Raw genomic sequence first — 22,212 nt, 5'->3', positions numbered from 1 at the left:
ACAGACACATGGGGACCCACAGCGACAATGTTAGAGTGACTGCTTTAGCATCCACCGAACGTGTAAGCACACCCACCTGGACGCACTTGGCAACAGGAATTGCAGAAGGACTGGAAAACCCTACATGCCTGCAGAGAGGATGATGGAGTTCTCTGTATCCATTTGCGTGGGCACCAAAACATTCTCTTTGGGAAGTTACTTGACTCCTGCTGTGTAATTCTCCTTTGCGGCCACCCCTTTCCTTCCTTACATTTCAACATCGCAAGTCTGTCTCCCTTGGGATCCGTAGCTTCCTGCTCCACGGACCTATATCTTATAGCTAAATGCCTCCGGAATTACGCAGCCCTGAAGAAAAAAAAAAGGGCATCCTTAACCAGACCAACTATCAGGGCAAATTCTTTGAACATCAGTTTCCTCAAAAAAGGTATTTGGAAGCCATTGGTTCCCACACCTAATTTGACAATAACTGCCAACAGGTACAATTGGGCATTCTCAGTGACCCGACTTCCCCTTCCCTGACTTTGCCAAAACTCACGCCTAGGACCTGCTTTTCTTTTCTTGAACACCAAGGATGTATTGGTGCAGCACAGAGACTGAAAAGATTATAATTTTCTTTTATGGTGTCTGGCAGGATTTGCAACAGATATTAATGGGGACATAAATAGCGCATGGAAGGTATTGAACAAAACTGTTTAATGCAAGGAGGTTGTACCAGGAGAAAATCTATACGTACTAAGGATTGATTCATATCCTGAACAGAGCTAGCCGCTTTAGGAGTTGCCTATTTCCGCGTGCCCACCTCGATTAATAAATTCTATTTTAAAAAATCCCGTAATTAAAGCAAACTTCGACTATATTTTCTAAGATAGAATTTTTTCCCCCCTTCTCCTCCTTGTGACCCTAGAGTTTGTGGGTATAAGCGAGTTAGTGAAAATGGCAGGCAGGCTGAGCTGAAGCGGGACGCGACGAGGGAGGGGGCAGTGGTGAGGGAGGCCGGAAGGTGACACCAGACCTCAGAGAATGCATGAGGTCTTGGATGTCAAATGCCCGCGTCTACTCAACCTGAGGATCAAGGGTGATCACTACTGCTTGGTGGGAACAGACCACTGAAATGTTCCAAGGATGACAGCAAGTGCCGGTATCACACCTAAAGTCGAGAAAGAAACAGTTATTTATTCTGCTCCAACCCTGAAAGCGGAAGCCCCGATAGCTTCAGTAGCAGCAGCAGATTTCCCGGAGTTCAGGATGATTCTTACTTTCTCCCGGGTCATCCGCCCAGGGTCCTGCCTTTTCCTAGTTCCTCAGTACGGAAAGATTAAAAAAGTCCCCCCTCCTTACTTCTTGCTTTCCCCCATGGATGATATAGATAATTTTCTGTAATTTATGGTGGGAAAAAACAGTGGTAGTAATGATAGCCTTATTGGTGATTCCAACACGGAATTCTGTACCAGAGCCTTTCCATTCTTTTTTTTTTTTTTTTTGGGAGCGAGGTGTCTGTTCCTCTCTGGTTCCCCCCCCCGCTGTTCCCCGCCCCCCGCCGCCCTCCCCGCGGCTCCCTTTCTCCGCCTCCTCGGCGATTGCCATCTGACAAGATCTCCAAATCAAAGTGATAAATCGCTCCAAACTTTTTTTGGCGGCGCTGAGATGTTGGAGGGGCGTCTAGCGCGCATGTGCGAAGGTGTCCAAACTGACAATGCTGGAGAGATAGCGAGTGCGGATTGAGAGAAAGGGAGAGAGGGAGGGAGAGAGAGTGAAAGAAGGAAAGACAGAGTGAGTGTGTCGAAGTGTGTGTGTGTGTGTGTGTGGAGAGAGAGAGAAAAAGAGGGAGAGAGGGAGGGAGAGAGAGGGAGAGCAAAAGAAGGAAAAGATCCAAGAAAAAAAAAAATCCAACCACACACCAGCGGCTGCAGAACTGGGCACAGCATGAGATCCAAAGGCAGGGCAAGGAAACTGGCCACAAGTAGGTGCAATATCCCTTTTCTATTGGCTTTCCCCCCTCCTCTGCCATCTTGCATATCTGTCTCCAGCGCTCCGGGAGGGAGCGCGGGGCTGCCTCTCGCGCTGCGGCCCAGGTGGAGGGCAGGCGCAGCGCAGCCCCAGCAACCTGCCGTCCCAGCCTCCGCGCCCGGCCGCCCGCGCTTTCTCTCCTGGTTTGGGCGCGGGAGGAGCCGGGGCAGCCCTCAGCCGCGTGCAAGGACCAGCTGTGGCAGCCCCGGGGTGGGGGTGGGGGGTGGGGTGGGGGCAGCAAAGAAGCGGGTGGGAGGGAGGAGAGCGCGCGAGAGCGAGCGGGAAGGGGTGGGGGGAGAGTAGAGCCTAGAGAGTCTCCCCCTCCCCTCCCCTTCCCCCCCAGGCGGGGGAGAGTCGCCTCTGGCCAACCAGCTAGTCCGGGGTGTGGAAGGAGGGGGAGCGGGGGAGGGGGACCGCGGGAGGGAAGGTAGCATGTTCGAGCTTCGGTTTGTTTCTGGGGTTTGGGGTCGGTGGCAGGCTCGGAGGGAGCCACAGTGGCGGCGGCGGCGGACGGCCGTGGCGGAGTTGGGAAAAGTTGCGAGGCGGCTGCTGGAAGTTGCGCGGGCGGGCGGGCTGCGCCGAGCCGCGGCTGCGGTAGTGGGCGCTGTGTGCTCGGCAGTGCGCTCCGGCGTGCGCGGCGCGGCGCGGCTGGAGGACCCGGGCGGGGTGGGGGGAGGCGAGGGAGGGAGCCGTGGGGGGGGGGGGCACGGGCAAAGCAGAGCTACCGCTTTCCGCAGCCGCGGGCAGGTGGGGAGCGTGGAGGCCCTGCGAGAGCTTGGAGAGCGGGGAGTGGAGGGCGCGTAGCCAGCGGGGACAACCGCCGAGAAGGGAGCCGAGAAGGAGCGAGCCCCGGATTGGCGGGGCGCCGAGCTACCCCCCAGCGGGCGGGCTGCCGGAACGCTGGGCCCCACTGAGGGCGCGGCGGAGCCTCCCGCTCTCCCTCCGGGCGCTGCCCGGGACTCGGGTCACTCACCCTCCCCGGCGCCCCCTGCCTGTCCCGCGCGGAGCGGCGCCGAGGAGCGCGCGGAGGCCTGAGTCGCGCCGGAATAGAGCGACTTGGGTACTGGGCGGGGGCGGCGGGACCCCCATCCCCCATTTTCTTTCACGAAAGTGTTGGGGGCGTCGTCTGAGATTGCCCACCGAGCCGACACTGTCAGAGACGGCGGGAACTTCAGCTCGGACTGTAAGCGACAGGACCGGGTTTGTCTAAATGCTTGCACTAATAGTGTAAGGCAACTCTGGGCGCCGAGATCCGGAGCGCCCCTCTGAGAAGTGTCAGCACGCGGAGCTGTAGCTGTCCGAGGAGGAGACAGGCCGCTGTTCACTCTCCCACACTTGAACTCTCTGAAAAGAGCTCTCTAATTGTTTTGTTTGTGGACCGAGAAAGGAGAGATGTGGGTGAGATGCTTTCCTTTGTGAAATCCCCAGGCTCTTTCTGCCTTACACCGTAGAACCAAGTACGGTGCCTCCACGCCACCCAGCCTCCGGCGACCCCGCGCGGAAGGCAGCGGCGTCTCCGAAGGCTCGGTTCCGCCGGCGGGTGGAAGCCTGCGCTCTAGCCCTGCGACATACTGCCATCGTAGGTGCCTTTCCAGTGCTGCGTCCAGTCCTCACCCAAGCACTCCCTTACTTCACAGTGTTTCTTTCTCCGGGGTCTCAGGGATCAACCTGAATCCAGTGCTCTTTGGGTCATCAGGCTATCTGTTTCTCTTCGTTATTTTTCATTTCAGTTCTTTGTGACAGTGTCACATCGCGCTAATGGAACGCCCGTTTTTCCTGTTTGCTTTTAAATGAGGTAGATGTCTTAATTTTTGTCTGAGGAAAATAACGTACATATGTTTGGAGGCCTGGGGGCTTCAATACCGACTAATGGCTAGGGAGTGTGGTGGTGGTCATGGGGTGGGATAAGGGGAATGTTTCAATCCTGCTTAAGCTGTGTAGAATGAAAGCCGAAGACTCTGCGCGCCTCGTTACCGGCTATCGCAGAAGTGAAAGCAGAACACAAAACCCTCCGAATTTTCTTGAGTAACCTTTTCAGCTGTTTTAATTGCCAGGATATATTAAAGTTTCCCGCATGTACAGCATACTCAACATCCAGCTTAAACCAGTGTCCCGAGCATCGCTTTTGATTTGATGATACTTGTCATTCATCTGGTGGGAGACCCATTTATTTTGTTTCTAAGGGTACCGCGGCCACTTTCTTGATAACTAGACCCGAACACTTAAAAACTTTTCTTACTTAGCTTCAGGTTCCCGCTCGCGCTGTGCCAGCTGTTGCCGCCGCAGCTGCCTTTCACTGACAGAAGCGCTACTTTATACAAATCTTCGGTTACAATTTGGGTAATAAAGGAAATCATATTAAAACTACGGAATTTTGTATTTTAAAGCACGATTTCCTTTCCCCGAGTAGCGCGAGAGTTTCCTAACGCGTGGCAGAGATGGTCCGTGACCCCTGCGGTGCAGTCGTCCTGCGAAAACGTCGTCTCTCTGCCCACACTGGTTTCTTTCTTTTGCTGGGTTGGGAAGAGGCAGTGTGATCAGCATCCTTTAAAAAACAAATCTTACCTTTTCCGTTGCAAATATAAACGTTACAGTGGAAACAAATCACTTAGAAACAGTGTCTTCTCGATTGCTAGTTATTCTTGTCATTTGTGAATTCTTAGGTAGCCAGTAAGTCCTGACTGGGTCTTGGCTACAGTGCAGAAGCCCATGGATTTAGACGCAGCACCACAGACCCTAAAAGTACCCCCTGAAGTTACTCCCAGAATGAATGCGCAACCCAGTCTTCTACTTGGAGGGCTTGCTTTTTCACACAAGTTGAAATCGATAGATTCGTTGCAAATCGTTTGGGAGGATTTGAAAATTAAAAAATAAAGAAGGGAAAAGCAAGAAGATTGACATGAGTACTGAGTAAAGCACTTTATTCTCATCTTTATGCAAAGAAAACTAGAAGCCAAGCCAACTCTGGTAAAGCCGGAGGCTTCCCAGCAGTTTTCTTGGGCGGCTAGGATAGCACCTGGGCCGCGCCAGGAATGTCAGTTGCAACTGTTACTCTCCTGATGGATAAGAAAGAAGCAAGGTTGGGTTTGGCCAGCTTGTCTAGAGCCCCAAAAGCCAAAGGAACCCCCTACCTCACTTTCCCAAGTGACACTCGGCAGGATTTCAATCACTGCAATGAATGAGTTGCACCGAGTAACCCTCCTTAGCTACCGTCCCCCAGAAGTCTCGTAAAGACGCAGAAGGCGATGCGATTAGCAAGACCGCGGCGAGGGGGGCACTTGTTACTTCCACACTTGATCTCTGTTTAAAAACAGGCTCCGAAGTCAGAAACATAGACACCGACCCTCTCTCTTGTCTGTAAAACTCTTCACCTTAGCAGCCCAAAGCCCAAGATAATAAAGGGAACACACGCCCAGGCTCCAGCATACACTGCTAGTAAGCCCACCTACTTGGGTTTTCTTTCATCCGTATAAAAACCCAGATTGAAACACAACTTTGTTGTTGTTTTTTCTTTAATAACGTTTATTTTAGACGGCTTTTGAGGGAGAAAAAAACGCTCGCCCAACGGAGGCCGAGGCCCCTTCTAGGAAGGTGGTTTATTTGCCATTACTTGACCATTACCCCGGCTTAGGACTTCTTTATTGCATTTGGCACTTGGAACGCAGTCTTCCTGCAGCATCTCGAGGTGTTTCGCAAAAAAAAAAAAAAAAGTCTCAGCGTAGGGGAAGGCTAATAATAACTCTTTTCATCCTCTTTCCCTCCCCAACCCCCCCCTCCCATCAACACTGGGGAAGGGGACCGTTCATCAGCTGCAGAGGCAGGAAGGCTGGAAAGCAAGGCTTCTTTTTCAGGTTTTCATTTGTAGGGACCAAGAAGTCTGCAGTTCTTGGCTACGGTGTGCGTGTGTGTGAGTGTATAAGTGTGAGTATGTGTGTCCTTGGCCGGGTGGCCCAGCTCACAGGCCTTCTGAGTGGAGGCCTTTCCCCACGCCCCCGGGCCGGGCCTCCTTCGCAGACAGACATTCAATGTGTGGGACGCTTATCGAATAGAAATTAACACGTTATTCCACAAAATACTTGGTTTCTTCCTTTTTTAAATTTGAAGGTAATAAGTCTGTAAGCAGTTTCTCTTAAAACTTCTTGCTATTTGGGAGTTTATCTTATTTTATTTTTGGAAATTAGGCCCAGGTTATCCGAGGCTGCAGACGTGGCCTGGGGCAGAAAGGCCACAGCTGGGGACGCTTGGCTCCGTCCTCCCAGAGCAACAAAGGCAAAGCAGGGCAAGAGTGCGCGGACTTGTTGCACCCCGCACGCCTGGCTCAGCCCCCTCTCTCCCCCAACCTCCCTCGACTTTGCCTCCGCAGGAAGCGGCGTGGGGTGGGGAAACTCAACTCGGCATCTTGTGGCCCAGGCTCTGACTCTGTTTCCAAGGTACCCAGAGCCTGACGGAGCCCTACTCCCAAGAGCCGGGTGCACCCCCCTACCCTTCATTTCAAAAGACCCTAGTGCTTGAGAAAGTGAGACCTGGTGTGAGGAGGAGTTTGGGCTGGGGAGGCCACGGTGAGGAGAGAGGCAGTGCGCACCCAGGGCGTTAGCCCCCTCATCCCCCAGCTCCGCTCTTGACTCCGAAGTTTTGGCCAGAACTCTTCTTCCCTTTCCGAACTTAGAGGTGCGGTGGGCCCCGCGCAATGCTTCCTGCGGAGCCAGGTTTGCGTTGCCGGTGTTCACAACACACATACACACACACACGCACACTCATAGGTCCCACGTCCGGGTGGGCAGACACAGTCTCACTCGCTCACCCTTACGGCCAGGCCAGGCCCCTTTGCAGCCTGGTAGGGCCGGGGAGAGGGGAGCTGAGGAGAGACGGGGCGGGAGGAGACACTCACGTTGTAATGGTGCCTGGCACATTTTTCTAGAGTGGTGAGTTAACCCTTCCTCGGCTGGAAGCCGCTGCTTTAGGCACTTTCTAAAATGTTTGTAGGGTCTGCTTTTCTTTTCTTCTGGTAGGCCCAGTATGAATCAGTGCCTTCCCTACTTCCCCACTCCATTTGCCACGGTCCTGCTTCTAAAATTAGATTTCCCCTTCCCACTCTTGTGGCCTTCCGAATTTACCAGGGAATTCTCAAGGAAATTGGCTGTGTAGTGAGAACAAGTGTGAGGAAGAGGATATAAAGAGACAAATTGAAAGAAAACAAGACAGAAAGGAAGAGAGAAGCAGTGTAGTTTGCACACAAATTGGTATTTTTTTTTCCCTCAGCAAATGAAAAAAATGTAATCCTTGTTAATTACTGTTGCTTACATGCCATACAAGAAACTTCAGAGATGCTTCTACATAGTGAAGAAACTGTTTACAAAATTCTTTCAAAAATGTGACATATTGCTCTAGTTCAGAACTAAAAAGCTAAACACACTTACCCTCCTTTGAAGTGCCCTGGCTGGGGCAGCTTATTTGAGTGCGGTTCAGATATTGCTGTGGGTATAACTAACGGCTTCTACCTATTTAGCTCAAGTGGGAGGAGAGAAAGGCCTGAATTCCTTGTCCAATGGGTCCCTCTGGAGACCGGGTCCTGGCTCTCGGCCAGTTCTGTACAATGTCAACATTGAATATTTGAATTCCCAGACTCTATTTAACAAGTTTCTAAATAAATAAACTCATTGTGTGTCTGTGTTTAAAATTATTTCACCTCTTTCGTAAAAGCTACAGCATCTTATTACATGGGCCTTGCAAGTTGACTTTTTTTTTTTTTAAATAAACAAATAAACAGAGATTAAGGCATTTTAATAGCCAGACCGCCACAGTGTGTATGTATCGCAATGACATTGTCTCATGTGTGGCTGAGTAGGAGATATTTAGAGGGATCTTGGGTTGTTCTGTGTGATGTGATAATGAATTATGATTAAAAAAAACAAGCTAAATTCAGAAAGTCAGTGAAATATTAGTCACATCTAAAGGGAGGCCTGACTGTCTAACTAGTGCTTTTAGGTATTTGATAATTTTGCCTACTGGGTCCTACAGAGTACAGAGATCTTCGCTGGTGTGTCTGTCCTAAGTGGGTACCTGTATAAAAGTCCATGTCTGTAGGTATTGGTGGGTATAGACCGCTACCCATTTGTTTCTGGGCATTTTTCCTGTATCTGTGTCTGTCTTCATAGGCTGGAAAGGGTAGATACGTAAATGTTATCCTCATACTTCAGTTTGGTGAAAAGGACCACACGAATCCTGTGTTTACACCAATTTCTCAGCACCCTGATGAACATCCTGCATTTTTATGGAGATTAGAGCATGCTTGCTCTAAGAAGAGTACAATTACAAAAATAAAAGACATGTTCTAGTCCTCTTGAAAGTGTGGGCCGCCATCTGGAGTTTTTAGGAAAGAATGTGGAACTTATTCTAATTTATATGTATAAAATACAATGTTATTAAAAAGAATGGGATTTGAAAGGGCACATAGCAAAACCCGTAATGTTTGGCTGGTAATGTGGACAGCTCAAAGCCAAGGGGGAAAAAAATGCCATCAACTCATGAAAACCCTAAAATAGATTACAATGACCTCAGCCATTTTCATTTTCAAAAATAATAGCTATGATTAAAATGGGGGGAAATGTTTTACTTGGAATGGTACTCTTTTGCATTATTATAAGAGCTCTTCTGTGGTTAAAGAACTGTTTCATTATAGGGGAGGAAAAAAAAAACAAGTGAATTTTTAATCAAATTCCTGACTCTTCAAAAGCTCCTTTTCTGGAATTACGTCTTATTTTGACTTCAGTTATTATTTTTACTCATTAACAAACACGCCTTTGGTTTGTATATTCAGCCAATTCCTTGGCTACCAACTTTTATAACAATGCTAGAGGAGAGATACAGAGATTTTATTAGTTCTCTTAGTAAGTACATGGCTAGGTGTCACTAACTATATAACAGGAAGAACCAAAGCTGCTTTAACGTTATGCAAGAACCTGCTTGAAGGAATTAATTTTATATGTTTGTTGTTGTTGTTGTTAGGTGCCATCAAGTTGATTCCAACTCATAGTGAGTCTGTGTACAACAGGACGGAACACTGCCAGGTCCTGTGCCATCCTCACAATCACTGCTATGTTTGGGTCCGTTGTTGTAGCCTCTGTGTCAGTGCATCTTGTTGAGGCCCACCTCTTTACCGACCCTCTACTTTACCAAGCGTGATGTCCTTCTCCTGATAACATGTCCAAAGTATGTGAGTCTCACCATTCTTGCTTCTAAGGAGCATTCTGGCTATACTTTTGCCAAGACAGATTTGTTTGTTCTTCTGGCAGTCCGTGGTATATTCAGTATTCTTCACCAACACCATACATAATTCAAAGATATCAATTTTTCTTCAGTATCCTTTATTCATTGTGCAGCTTTCTCACATATTATGAGCAGGTTGAAAATACCGTGGTTTGGATCAGGCACACCTTAGTCCTTCAAAGTGGTGTCTTTGCTTTTTAACACTTAAAAGAGGTCTGTTGCAGGAGATTTTCCTGGTGCAATACTTTGATTTCTTTCTTTTTAAAAAATTTTATTGTGTTTTAGGTGAAAGTTTACAGCACAAATTAGTTTCTCATTCAAAAAATTTATACACAAATTATTTTGTGACATTGGTTGCAATCCCTGCAACTTGTCAGGATTCTCCCCCTTTCCTTGTCTACCATGGGTTCCTTGTGTCCATTCACCCAGACTTCCTGTCCCTTCCTGCCTTCTCATCCTTGCTTTTGAGCAGGTGTTGCCCATGTGGTCTCATACACTTGATTGAACTAAGAAGCACCATCCTCATATGTGTTATTGTTTGTTATGTAAAAAAAAAAAAAATTTGTTTTGTAGGCCTGTCTAAGTAATCTTTGGCAGGAGCCCTGGTGACGCAGTGATTAAGAGCTTGGCTGCTACTGAAAGGTTGGCAGTTCGAATCCACCAGCTGCTCCTTGAAAACCCTGTGCGACGGTTCTACTCTGTCCTATAGGGTCGCTATGAGTTGGATCAACTAGATGGCAATGGGTTTGGTTTGGGTTCCCCCCGACCCCTTTGGAATCTTTGTGTGAAAGGTGGACTTCGGGAGTGGCTTCAGTTCTGAGTTAGCAGAGTGTCTGGGGGCCATAGTCTTGGGGATTCCTCCAGTCTCTGTCAGACCAGTAAGTCTGGTCTTTTTTTGTGAGTTTGAATTTTGTTCCACAGTTTTCTCCTGCTCTGTCTGGAACCCCCTGTTGTGATCCCTGTCAGAGTGGTTGGTGGTTGTAGCTGGGCACTGTCTAGTTCTTCTGGGCTCAGGCTGATAGAAGTTGTGGCTCATGTGGTCCATTAGTCCTTTGGACTGATATTTTCCTTGCGTCTTTGGTTTTCTTCATTCCCTCTTGCTCCAGACTGGGTGGGACCAGTGGAGTACCTTAGGTGGCAGCTCATAAGCTTTTAAGATCCCAGACACTACTCACCAAAGTAGGATGTAAAACATTTTTTTATACCAATTGACCTAGATGTCTCCCAAGACCATGGTCCCCAGCCCTCAGTAACTTGGTCCCTCAGGTGTTTGGATGTGTCTAGGAAATTTCTATGGCTTTGTCTTGGTCAAGTTGTGCTGACTTCCCCTATAATGTCTGTTGCCTTTCTTCTCACCAAAATTAACACTTATCTACTATCTAGTTAGTGATTTTCCTACCCCAACCCTCCCCTTCCTTGTAATCATCAAATGTATATATATTTTTTTCTGTGTATAAACCTTTTCTTGAGTTTTTATAATAGTGGTCTCACACAATATTTGTACTTTTGTGATTGACTTATTTCACTCAGTGTAACGCCCTGCCTGCCATTTGTTTTCTTGACTGCAGCTTCCACGGATGGTGATTGTGGATCCAGCTAACATGAAATTCTTGACAACTTCAGTGTTTTCTTTGTTAATCATGATGTTGCTTATTGGTTCAGTTGTGAGAATTTTCTTTATGTTGAGGTATAATCCATACTGGAGGCTCTAGTCTTTGATCTTCATCAGTAAGTACTTCAAGTCTTCTTAACTTTCAGCAAACAAGGTTGTGTCCTCTGCATATCAAAGGTTGTTAATGAGCCTTCCTCCGATCCTAATGCTGCATTCTTCTTCATATAGCCCAGCTTCTCGGATTATTTTCTCAATGTACAGATTGAATAAGTAGGATACAACCCTGGCACATACCTTTCCTGATTTTAAACCACACTGTATCCCTTTCTTCTGTTTGAACCACTGCTTCTTGGTCTATGTGCAGGTTCTGCATGAGACCAAGCAAGTGTTCTGGAATTCCCATTCTTTGCAATGTTATCCATAATTTGTTATGATGGACACAGTCAGATGCCTTTGCATAGTGAATAAAACACAGGTAAACATCTTTCCGGTATCCTCTGTTTTCAGCCAAGATCCATCTGACATCAGCAGCTTGAATTTCTGAAAGTTCCCTTTCGATATACTGCTACAAGCCTTTTTGAATTATCTTCAGTAAAATTTTACTTGCATGTGGTATTAATGATTTATTGTTGTTATTGTTATGTGCCATGGAGTTGGTTCCAGCTCATAGCTACCCAGTGTACAACAAAACGGAACCCTGCCTGGTCCTGTGCCATCCTCACACTCGTTGCTAAGTTTGAGCCCACTGTTACAGCCACTGGGTCAACCCACCTCATTGAGGGTCTTCTTCTTTTTCACTGACCCTCTACTTTGCCAATCATGATGTTCTTCTCCGGGGAATGGGCCTTCCTGATAACATGTCCAAAGTATGTGAGATGAAGTCTTGCCATCCTTACTTCAAAGGATGCATTCTGGCTGTACCTCTTTCAAGACAGACTTGTTCATTCTTCTGTCAGTCCATGGTATATTCAATATCTTTTAACAACACTGTAATTCAAAGGCATCAATTCTTCAGTCTTCCCTATTCATTGTCCAGCTTTCTCATGCATATAGGGCGATTGAAAATACCATGGCTTGGATCAGGCCAAATTATTTTTCAATAAATTCCACATTTTGTTGAATCGCCTTTCTTTGGGATGGACACAAATAATGGATCTTTTCCAGTCAGTTGGCCAGGTAGCTGTCTTCCAAATTTCTTGGCATAGAGGAGTGAGCGCTTCCAGCATTGCATTTGTTTGTTGAAACATCTCAGTTCTTATTCTGTGAGTTCCTGGAATCTTGTTTTTCACCAATGCCTTCAGTGCAGGTTGGACTTCTCCCTTCAGTACCATCGGTTCTTGATCATATGTACCTCCTGAAATGTTTGAATGAATGTCAATCAGTTCTTTTTGGTATGGTGACTCTGTGCATTCCTGCCATCTTCTTTTGATGCTTCCTGAATTGTTCAATATTTTGCCCATCACCAAAACCCAGTGCCGTCGAGTCGATTCCTCAATATTACAACTCGATGCTTGAAATTTTCTTCAGTTCTTTCAGCTTGAGAAATGCTGAATGGGTTCTTCCTTTTGGTTTTTTAACTCCAGGTTTTTGCACACTTCCTTGTAATACTTTACGTTGTCTTTTCTAGCAGCCCTTTGGAATCTTCTGTTCAGCAACTTTACTTCCTCATTTCTTCCATTCGCTTTAGTTACTCTACATTCAAGAACAAGTTTCAGAGTCTCTTCTGCCATCCATTTTGGTCTTTTCTTCTTTCTTGCCTTTTTAATGACCTTTTGCTTTCTTCGTGTACGATGTCCTTGATGTCATCACACAACTCATCTCGTCTTGGTCATTAGTGTTCAATGTGTCAAATCTATTCTTTAGCTGGTCTTTAAATTCAGGTGGGATATACTCAGAGTCATATTTTGGCTTTCGTGGACTTGTTTTAATTTTCTTCCGTTTCAACTTGAACTTGCGTGTGAGCAATTGGTTGTCTGTTCCATAGTCAGCCCTTGGCCTTGTTCAGACTGATGATATTGAGCTTCTCTATTATCTCTTTCCACAGATATAGTTGATTTGATTTTTGCATTTTCCGTCTGGTGAGGTCCACATGTATAGTCTCTGTTTATGTTGCTGAAAAAAGTTATTCCCAAAGAATAGGTGTTGGTTTTGCAAAATCCTGCCTTGCAATCTCTGGAGTTATTTCTAACACCAAGACTGTATTTTCCACCTACTGATCCTTCTTCTTTGTTTTGAGCTTTCACATTCCAATCACCAGTAAGTATCAATGCATCTTGATTGGATGTTTTGTAAACTGTGGACTGCAGAAGTTGGTAAAAATCTTCAATTTCTTCATCTTTGGCATTAGTGGTTGGTACATACATTTTGTAAGGATTGTTCAAATTATGACATTTATGAAAGTCCTTGTACATAGCAGTTGGTGGGCTTTAGCAACACGCAGGCTTACACAGCAAGTACCCATGAGGTTCTTCTGCGTGCTAGGCCCCATATACAAAGCAGCCACTTCCTTGCTCTCAAGAACATTACAAATGTACATATCAGTGCTTGAATTTGGGTGTGGTTTTTGATTGTACAGCCTTGTCTTCTTCAAGTTGTTGGATGTCTCTGAGCTCTAGTATTTTTACTTGTAAAGTGGGGGTAATAATATCACCATCCTTGGGCTGAGGTGAGGGATAAATGAGGCAATGTATGCAAAGTACCTAACTCACACGGAATCACTCGACACAGATTAGTCACTTCTCTTTTGATTTATCAGTTGAATTTTCTGAAGAGGAATTCTAAATCTGAGCAATTCTGCAACAGCTTTCTCACGTTTTTTCCATGTTCTGTGTTTTCATTCTGACTCATTTTTAGAAGTATTTGCATGTCTGTAATAAGCATTTTGTATGTCTTCTCAATAAATCATGCCCTCATGTTGAAGGGAAGAAATATCTAAAAGCTGGGCCCATTAAAGCTGTACATACTAAACCAAAATAGGCAATAAATTTATTCTGAAAACTGGACAATCTTGTTTTGTCCTTTTTTTGTTGGTTTGTTTTGTTTACTGTGTAAATAAACTGATTGAGATTTCAACTTTTCTCCACTGACTTTGGCATTGTGTAGATGCACAGCCTAAAGTTAGTTGTGCACACTCTCCAGTTGCCTTTAGACTATAATCCCTCAAGCATGATTTGACTTCTAATGGAATGAGTTTGTAAGTCCCTTTACCACCCTGGCTGAGTTGTTCCTCTCTAAATGAAGGAATTTAAACTAGAGCAGAGCTTGCAAACTTAAATGCCTACAGGGATGGTAGGTACAATAAATGAGTAAGCAAGGTGAGAGTAAGTACTAAGCTCTCTCCCACTTTTGTTTAAAAATTTGAAACCCAGCCTTTGTATTAGAGAACAAGAGGGAGTAATGGGGACTGTGGCAAATTGGATGCTCAAGCCCTCTCTAAAGGGGGCAACTGCCATTCAGGTCCATCTCACTGCTGCCATTTGGGTAAGCTCAGTGCTGCCAGACCCCAATTTTTAAGAGAAGCTACAAATCACATAATTAAAGTATTAATTAATTAAAAGCAAATTTTGTAGGTCTAACCAAACACCTCTGACTCTTGCTGGATCCTGAGTTTGAAATGTCTGGATTAGATGATTTCCAAGGGCCCTTCAAAGTTTTAACATTTTACAGTACCCACAAGGCTTCCTCAATATTACTTTGTGTTTTTAAGATCTATATCTTCTTCCCCGACCCCAAAGTTAATGTCTGTGTGTGTGTGTTTTCATAGGTGGAAGTACTTGTTACAGAATCTGATATCTGGCCAATTATCTGGAAAAAAAAAAGTCTTTTATGGCCATGTTGTGTCTTTCTTTCCTTCCTTACCGCTTCATCATTAATTGGCTTAAGAAAATAAACGGAAACACTCCCTCCCCCTCTTTTAGCCACTGGCCACCATTTTTTCTTGTTTCTCACTCAGTCCAATTCTTTGATTTGTGGGCTGGGGCTTGGGCAGTAGTAAATCATTAGGAGACAGTCGTATGTGGTTTTCCACAGTGGGAGAAGTCATTTGGCTACTGTGGGTATAACAGAGGGAGAGTTTGCCTCTGCCTCCTACTAGGGTCCAGATGTTATGTCCTATACATCTATAACTGAAGGACGCAACTGATTCTTAAGATCTGAAGTAAGGGGAAGAAATTAGTTTTTAAGGGATGAGTATATCACGTGACAAAAGTGGCTCTCCTTGCAGGAAGATTATGTATGTTCAGGGAACATCTGGAAGTAAACATGCCTTACTGTTTATTATGAGTTGTATTTCTAGCAGAGGTGGTAGGTGAATAACTGGTAAAATTAACTCCTGAGGACTAAAACGGCAAGATATGGCAATGGAATATCAGTACAATGGACTGTCTGAGTAAAGGTTGGACTAAGCAATTTATAATATCTAAGTCAGTACTGGAGCCCTGGTGGTGCCATGGTGAAAAGCTTGGCTGCTAACCAAAATGTTGGCAGTTGGAATCCATCAGCCACTCCGTGGAAACCCTATGGGGCAGTTCTACTCTGTCCTATAGCATCAGTATGAGTCAGAATCGACTCAACAACAACAGGTTTTGTTTTGTTTTTTCATTAAGTCAGTATTATAGTCAAGGGACTGGTCACTGAATACTTGTAACTATCAATCAACATTGTTGGAAAAATCCGGTAATGAAATGCTTGTAGAAGGGGATTTGAATAGTGATAAGCCATATTTATAAGCATTAATGATGGATTATCAGATACCTAGCTCCTAAGTTTTACACCTTCCACTGAAGCCCAAATGCCTTAGCCTGGCCTTCTTGAGGCAGAAGAATATGGAGGTTCTGGATCCAGATTCTGAATTAAATTTTCCTGGGTTTGAATCCTGGCTTCACCATTTACTAGCTGGGTGAAATGAAGGCAAACCATTTAATCTTTCTGTGCCTGTTCCCTAATTTATAGACTGAGGATACTTACCCCATGTGACAATTTAATGAACAAATGCATTTAAAGTGCTTTAAATAAAGTAGGGGCTCAACAACTGTTCATTATTTCATTCCTTATTGAGGCTTTTTTGTTTCATTTGTCTCCCTACCCAAGAGGGGTATATTCAGCTAACTCGTTTACTCATTCTGCTCCTCTCACCCCTCTGCCGGTCTATGCTTCTATTTTCAACAGGGATTTGAACCAGTTCGGTTTGACCCCCTGCTGAGAATTTGCCTTTCCACCCCAGATATACTGAATCAGAACGCACATTGTAACAAGATCTCCAGGTGGCTCTTTTTTTTTTTTAATTGTGCTTTACGTAAAGGTTTACAGAGCAAATTAATTTCTCATTAAGCAATTTATACACGTACTGTTTTGCGACATTGATTGCCAACCCCGCAACGTGCCAATACTCTCTACTTCTTGACCTTGGGCTCCCCGTGTCCATTCATCCAGCTTTCCTGTCCTCTCCTGCCTTCTCATCCTTGCCCCTGGGCGGGTGTGCCCATTTAGTCTCATATACATGGTTGAGCTACATGTATTATTGTTTGTTTTAGTGGGCCTATTTAATTTTTGGCTGAAGGGTGAAACTCAGGAGTGACGTCAGTATTGACTTAAAACGGTGTCTGGGGGCCATGCTTTCCGGGTTTTTCCAGTCTACATCAGACCAATAAGTCTGGATCTTGTTAAAATGTAGATTCTGATTCAGTATATCTGGGGCAGAAAAGCAAATTTTCAGCAGGGGTTCAAACCGAAAGGAATTGGTTTGAAGCCCTGGTTTTCAACTTCCGGCCTTTGGCCGTGATATTGACATAGTCTGTAAATAGGGCACTTTGACCATCAAAATCTAACTCCTTTGAGGTTTAATTTAAACCTTTTCTTCTTCCTAAGGCTTATTCTGATTTCTTTCAGTGATGTGATTTCTCTATGTCTTTTCATTCCAATAATATGGACTTACTTTTACCTGCTTGCATTTTGGTATTCTAAGATTCCTTGTCTTCACTGTATATGTCTTATTTCTTTAGTGAAACTGTGAAACTCCTGGAGGGCCCATTTCTGTTTCGTACAGTGCCTAGTACTATGCTTTACACATGGCAGATATCAATACAATTAGGTGATGGTGGTTAGCGATGGGCTTTGGTGGATTATGTGAAACCCTTCAGTTTCTTTGTGTGTAAAACCTGCACAGTCAGGTAATGTCAGCACTAGAACTCCGGGATATCTGACACTTTAATTGCATGCTAAATCCACAATTGGCCTATTTTGATGGTGATAAACCACCTGGAAAGCACATTTGGAAAGTAGAGTATTATTCCTAATTTTCACCAGTCATGCTCCTTATGTTGCCAGTGTAGGTGTAACCCATGGCTCCTCACTCAGGTAACAAATGGTTATTGATCTACACTTGATCTTATGGTTTATGGAAACTCTGTACTGAACTTGATTCTGGAGAGTGTGAGTGGAGTCAAAGCTGAGATGGTGGAACAGTTTGTGGACTCACATAATTCCCAGGAGTTTGGGGGTGTCAGCTTCATGGAAGTCATCAGAAGGCAGTTTTTACATAAATCATAATCTCAATTAAAAAAAAATTTAGTTAGTATTAATACACAGCATAGCAAGGAAAATTTTGCTGTATTTTTTTCGAATTGTTTAAAAAATGTATATAACTTTGTTATACATTTTTAATGTTCATTATGGTTAAAGTTTCTGTCAAACAATGAAGGCTGTCAGATACTGATGTTGCATTGCATCTTGTTATACTGATCAAATTCACTCTGCTCACCCGCCTCTGTCCTCTTAATTCAAGCAAACTTGACTTCCTCCCTCCCCCATTTCACAAATCTCTGTGGGGAAAATAGAACGATTTGTGCCTTGGACAACTATCCTCAAGCCTTGAACAATCGTAGCTTTCAGTGCCTGTCAGGCGTTTTTTTACACCAAGACCAGCCAGGTGTGATTTCTTTTGCTCTTATGACTGCTTCTAAGGCGTTGGGAGCCCCTTTAGTGAGGGCAGAGACTAAGAACCACAGCTTTTATACCTTAGTACTGACTTTAGGCTTTAACTCTGCCAGGAGCTGTGAAATTAAGTAGCAATAACATGATTCAAAATAAAATGATAATCAAAATGGAGAGATGGAACAACTATCTTGGTTTCTGCTAGTGTCATGGTTCATGACCTTCTTTTGGGTCTTAGGCCCTTTCGAGACTCTCAAGAAAGATATGGAGAATGCACATATGTGTAAAAATTTTCATACAGTTTCAGCCATTTATGGATTTCTAAATTCCAGCCATAGGTATTATACGGGTTGACCCATGTGTTCAGGCTTTATTCACCCTAGTATGTTTATTATATCATGTCTTAAAGCCTTTATCGATCTCCTTTTTCACTATTTTAAAAACAGTATTTTTTTCTGATTGCAAAATTTATTCACACTTATTGCTAATAATTAAAAAACTGCAAGAATGTGTCACATAGAAAATGAAAGTTCTGTGGGGTCCAGCCTCTTTCTTTTGTCCCACGCCACCTCCAGATGATCACTGTTTGTGGTTGTGTGAAGTCCTGCCTATTTTTCCATGCATCTTGGCAAATACATATAGGTTTATGACTGTTTACACCAAGTTGCCTTTTTCCTTTTAAAAAGTTAATAATATACCTTGGGTCTTTCACCCTGCCAGTATATACCAGTCCAACCCATTGTTTTTATTTATTTATTTAATCCGTTATTTTTAAATGGATGACATTTGGGTAATTTCCAGTTTTCAGAACAAAACAGACAGAGAAGCTCCCCAAACCAGGACTCTATGGGAAAATGAAAGTGAGTCTACAATTAAAGGAAGCTCACGGTTAAGGGTGAAGTGTGCTGGCTTCTGAGACTACCAGGCACAGCAGGGCTCTGGGAAGTTCATTGGGGTTTGCCTCTCCCTGTCAGGACAGATCAGATTTCCAAGCATCTTTACCTCCTAGGGACCAAGGGTCTAAGTCTAGAGCTAAGGTACATCTTTGTAAAATCTACTGTGTTATTTCAAGCTTACTGGATTGTTCTGGACCTCACATTTCTGCTGCTTTTCCATTTTTTCCTGCTGCCCAGAACAGGGTGCAGCTGAAGTCAATCCATATAGAATCATCTGGATAAGTAAGTTGTCAGTGTTTTAAGTCTCAAATTTTTTAATTGGAATTTCTGTGTTTGTGTGATATATCATGATCACACTGTCCCATCCTGTGTATGTACCCTTAATCAGCTGATGTAACTAGATGAATGCAGAAGGTATCTGACAGATGTAAGAGAAATGAAGTATGGGATTAGTTTCATTTTTTTTTTTTAGATTTTTGCCTGATCTTTTTTTTAAATTGTGCTTCAAGTGAAAGTTTACAGTTCAAGATGGTTTCTCATACAAAGATTTATACGTACATTGTTGTATGACCCTAGTTGCTCTCCCTATAACGTGACAGCAGACTTCCTGTGTCCATTCAACCAGCTCCTGTCCCTTTTTGCCTTCTCATCTCGCCTCTGGACAGGAGCTGAGTATGACATTATTTTCAGGTGGAAGACCTGAAACGCATGGTACGTCACTCCAGCTTGCTGGGTGTGTGGCTTCATAACATTAATTCTTGTTGTTGTTGTACTTTAGATGAATGTTTACAGAACAAACTATCTTCTCATTTAACAGTTAGTACACATATTGTTTTACAACATTGGTTAACAATGCCATGACACCACTTTCCCTTCTTGACCTTGAGCTCACTGTTAGCAGCTTTCCTGTTCCCTCCTGCCTTCTAGTCCTTGCCCCTGGGCTGTTGTGCCCCTTTAGTTTCATTTTGTTTTATGGGCCTGTCCAATCTTTGGCTGAAGGGTGAACCTCAGGAGTGAGTGACTTCATTACTGAGCTAAAAGGGTGTCTGGGACAATGTTAATTCTTAAAAAAAAAAAAAAAAAAATTACCCACATTAATTTCTAACCTATGAGTTGGAAAGACCATTTTCATAGGAACATGTTTTTCACTGGGTAACCAGACTATGGGAAAATTTTTATAATGGAAACTATCTCTTGCTTTCAACTATGGCATCAAAAAATATGACAGTATACCGTTACACCCATCAGATGCAAAATTCAAGTTTTTGATTATAAGTTTTAAACCAGGACAGAGAGATTTCTGAAAAGTGGTTTTCTTTGGCAATGATATTGTTGATTAAATATAAAAAACTCAGACAAAATTAGTTCGGCCCACTCTTTCACACAGAAAGTTATGAAAATGGAATAGCTGAGTTTTAGCTCTAGTGAGAAATACTTTACTTACTAAAAGTCATTGGTTTATATTAGATTAACAACATACTAGGCATTTTAAATTGAATTTGAAAAGATACCATTCAAGGGGAAACCCTGGTGGCGTAGTGGTTAAGTGCTACGGCTGCTAACCAAAGGGTTGGCAGTTCAAATCCTCCAGGCACTCCTTGGAAACTATACGGGGCAGTTCTACTCTGTCCTATAGGGTCACTATGAGTCGAGATCGACTCAACAGCACTGGGGTAAACAGCCGCTGTACTCTGACCGTGCAAAGGTTGCATAATCATTTGTTCCTTGAATAGGGACTTGCATGAACGGCCACACGAGGGTTTAACTGTCTCTTACTTCCAATCAGTGAAATTGACCTTCTCGTGAAGAGGCGAGACATTCAAGGAATTAATTAAAATTTAGTCATATAAAATCTTTTTAGGAATTATTTTATTTTGCTGTTTTGATTCTTCGGAGTATAGCATTTGTTCCAAATTCGTATATACTGGATGCCCTTTTAGCCAAGTATTTGGATTAACGTTGTGAAGCCACACACCCCAAAAGCTGGAGTGACGTTCCATGCATTTCAAGTCTTGCATCTGAAAATAATGCCATACTTCATTTCTCTTCATATCTGTCAACGTGGAGGTTGTTGCCTACTGCACGAAATTACTTGTGTGTTAATATTAATATGGTTTTCTTTCAAGGTACTTAAAAATAGAACAGAGCCCTTAAAATACTTTTTGTTGGTGACTAGCACTCACCCATTCTTTCAACAACTATTTTTTTCCCTTTAATTGTGCTTTAAGTGAAAGTTTACAATTCAAGTCAGTTTCTCATACAAAAACTTACACACACATTGTTATGTGACCCTAGTTGCTCTCCCTGTAATGTGAGAGCACACTCCTCCTCTCCACCCTGTGTTTCCTGTGTCCATTAACAGCTCCTGTACCCCTCTGGCTTCTCATCTCCATCTCACCTCTGGACAGGACCTGCCCACTTAGTCTCATGTGTCTACTTGACCTAAGAAGCAGACTCCTCACCGGTATCATTTTATGTCTTATAGTCCAGTCTGGAAACCCTGGTGGCGTAGCGGTTAAGTGCTACGGCTGCTAACCAAAAGGTTGGCAGTTCAAATCCACGAGGCGCTCCTTGGAAACTCTGTGGGGCAGTTCTACTCTGTCCTACAGGGCCGCTATGAGTCGGAATGACTCGACAGCAACAGTTTTGTTTTTTTTTTTTGTTTTTAGTCCAGTCTAATCTTTGAAGAGTTGGCTTCGGGAATGGCTTTAGTTTTGGGTTAGCAGAGAGCCCAGAGGCCATGTCCTCTGGGGTCCCTCCAGTCTCAGTCAGACCGTTAAGTCTGGTCTTTTTATAAGAATTTAACTTCTGCACCCCAGTTTTCTCCTGCTCCATCAGGGGCTCTCTGTTTTGTTCCCTGTCAGGGCAGTTATTGGTGGTAGCAGGGCACCATCTAGTTCTTCTGGTCTCAGGCTGATGGAGTCCCTGGTTTATGTGGCCCTTTCTGTCTCTTGGGCTCATATTTTCCTTGTGCCTTTGGTGTTCTTAATTCTCCTTTGCTCCAGGTGAGTTGGGACCAACTGATGCATCTTAGATGGCTGTTTGCTAGCTTTTAAGACCCCAGACGCCACTCACTGAAGTGGGATGCAGAACATTTTCTTAATAAACTTTGTTATGCCAATTGACCTAGATGTTCCCTGAAACCATGGTCCCCAGACCCATTCCCCTGCTACTCTGTCCCTTAAAGTGTTTGGTTGTATTCAGGAAGCTTCTTAGCTTTTGGTTTAGTCCAGTTGTGCTGACTTCGCGTGTATTGTGTGTTATCCTTCCCGTCACCTAAGATAATTCTTGTCTGCATAAAAAGAAAAAGAAAAAAAATTTTTTTTATGTAGTTAGTGAATTCCCCTCCTTCTCCCTCCTCACCCTTGTAATCATCAAAGAATGTTTTCTTCTGTGCTTAAACCTTTTCTTGAGTTCTTATAGTAGTGATCTCATACAATATTTGTTCTTTTGAGACTGACAAATTTCACTCAGCATAATACCTTCCAAATTCATCCATGT

General features: G+C 44.1%; 1 protein-coding gene across 8 annotated transcripts in view; it reads left to right on the top strand.

Annotated features, from left to right (window-relative positions):
* The first annotated feature begins 1,621 nt into the window (after positions 1-1,621).
* Positions 1,622-22,212, top strand: part of MECOM (MDS1 and EVI1 complex locus) — a 632,521-nt gene continuing 611,930 nt past the window's right edge. For 6 of the 8 annotated variants that reach the window (XM_064275445.1, XM_023555523.2, XM_023555527.2 and 3 more), the window contains exon 1: positions 1,622-1,960. In XM_064275445.1, the coding sequence (XP_064131515.1) occupies positions 1,924-1,960 (37 nt within the window). In that variant the 5' untranslated portion in view covers positions 1,622-1,923. The remainder of the gene's footprint in view (positions 1,961-22,212) is intronic. The other 2 variants (XM_023555531.2, XM_023555530.2) reach the window with 1 other exon arrangement.

This window comes from Loxodonta africana, chromosome 23 (assembly GCF_030014295.1).
Source record: "Loxodonta africana isolate mLoxAfr1 chromosome 23, mLoxAfr1.hap2, whole genome shotgun sequence".
Classification (NCBI taxonomy): domain Eukaryota; kingdom Metazoa; phylum Chordata; class Mammalia; order Proboscidea; family Elephantidae; genus Loxodonta; species Loxodonta africana.
This window is presented reverse-complemented; position numbering and strand designations above follow the sequence as displayed.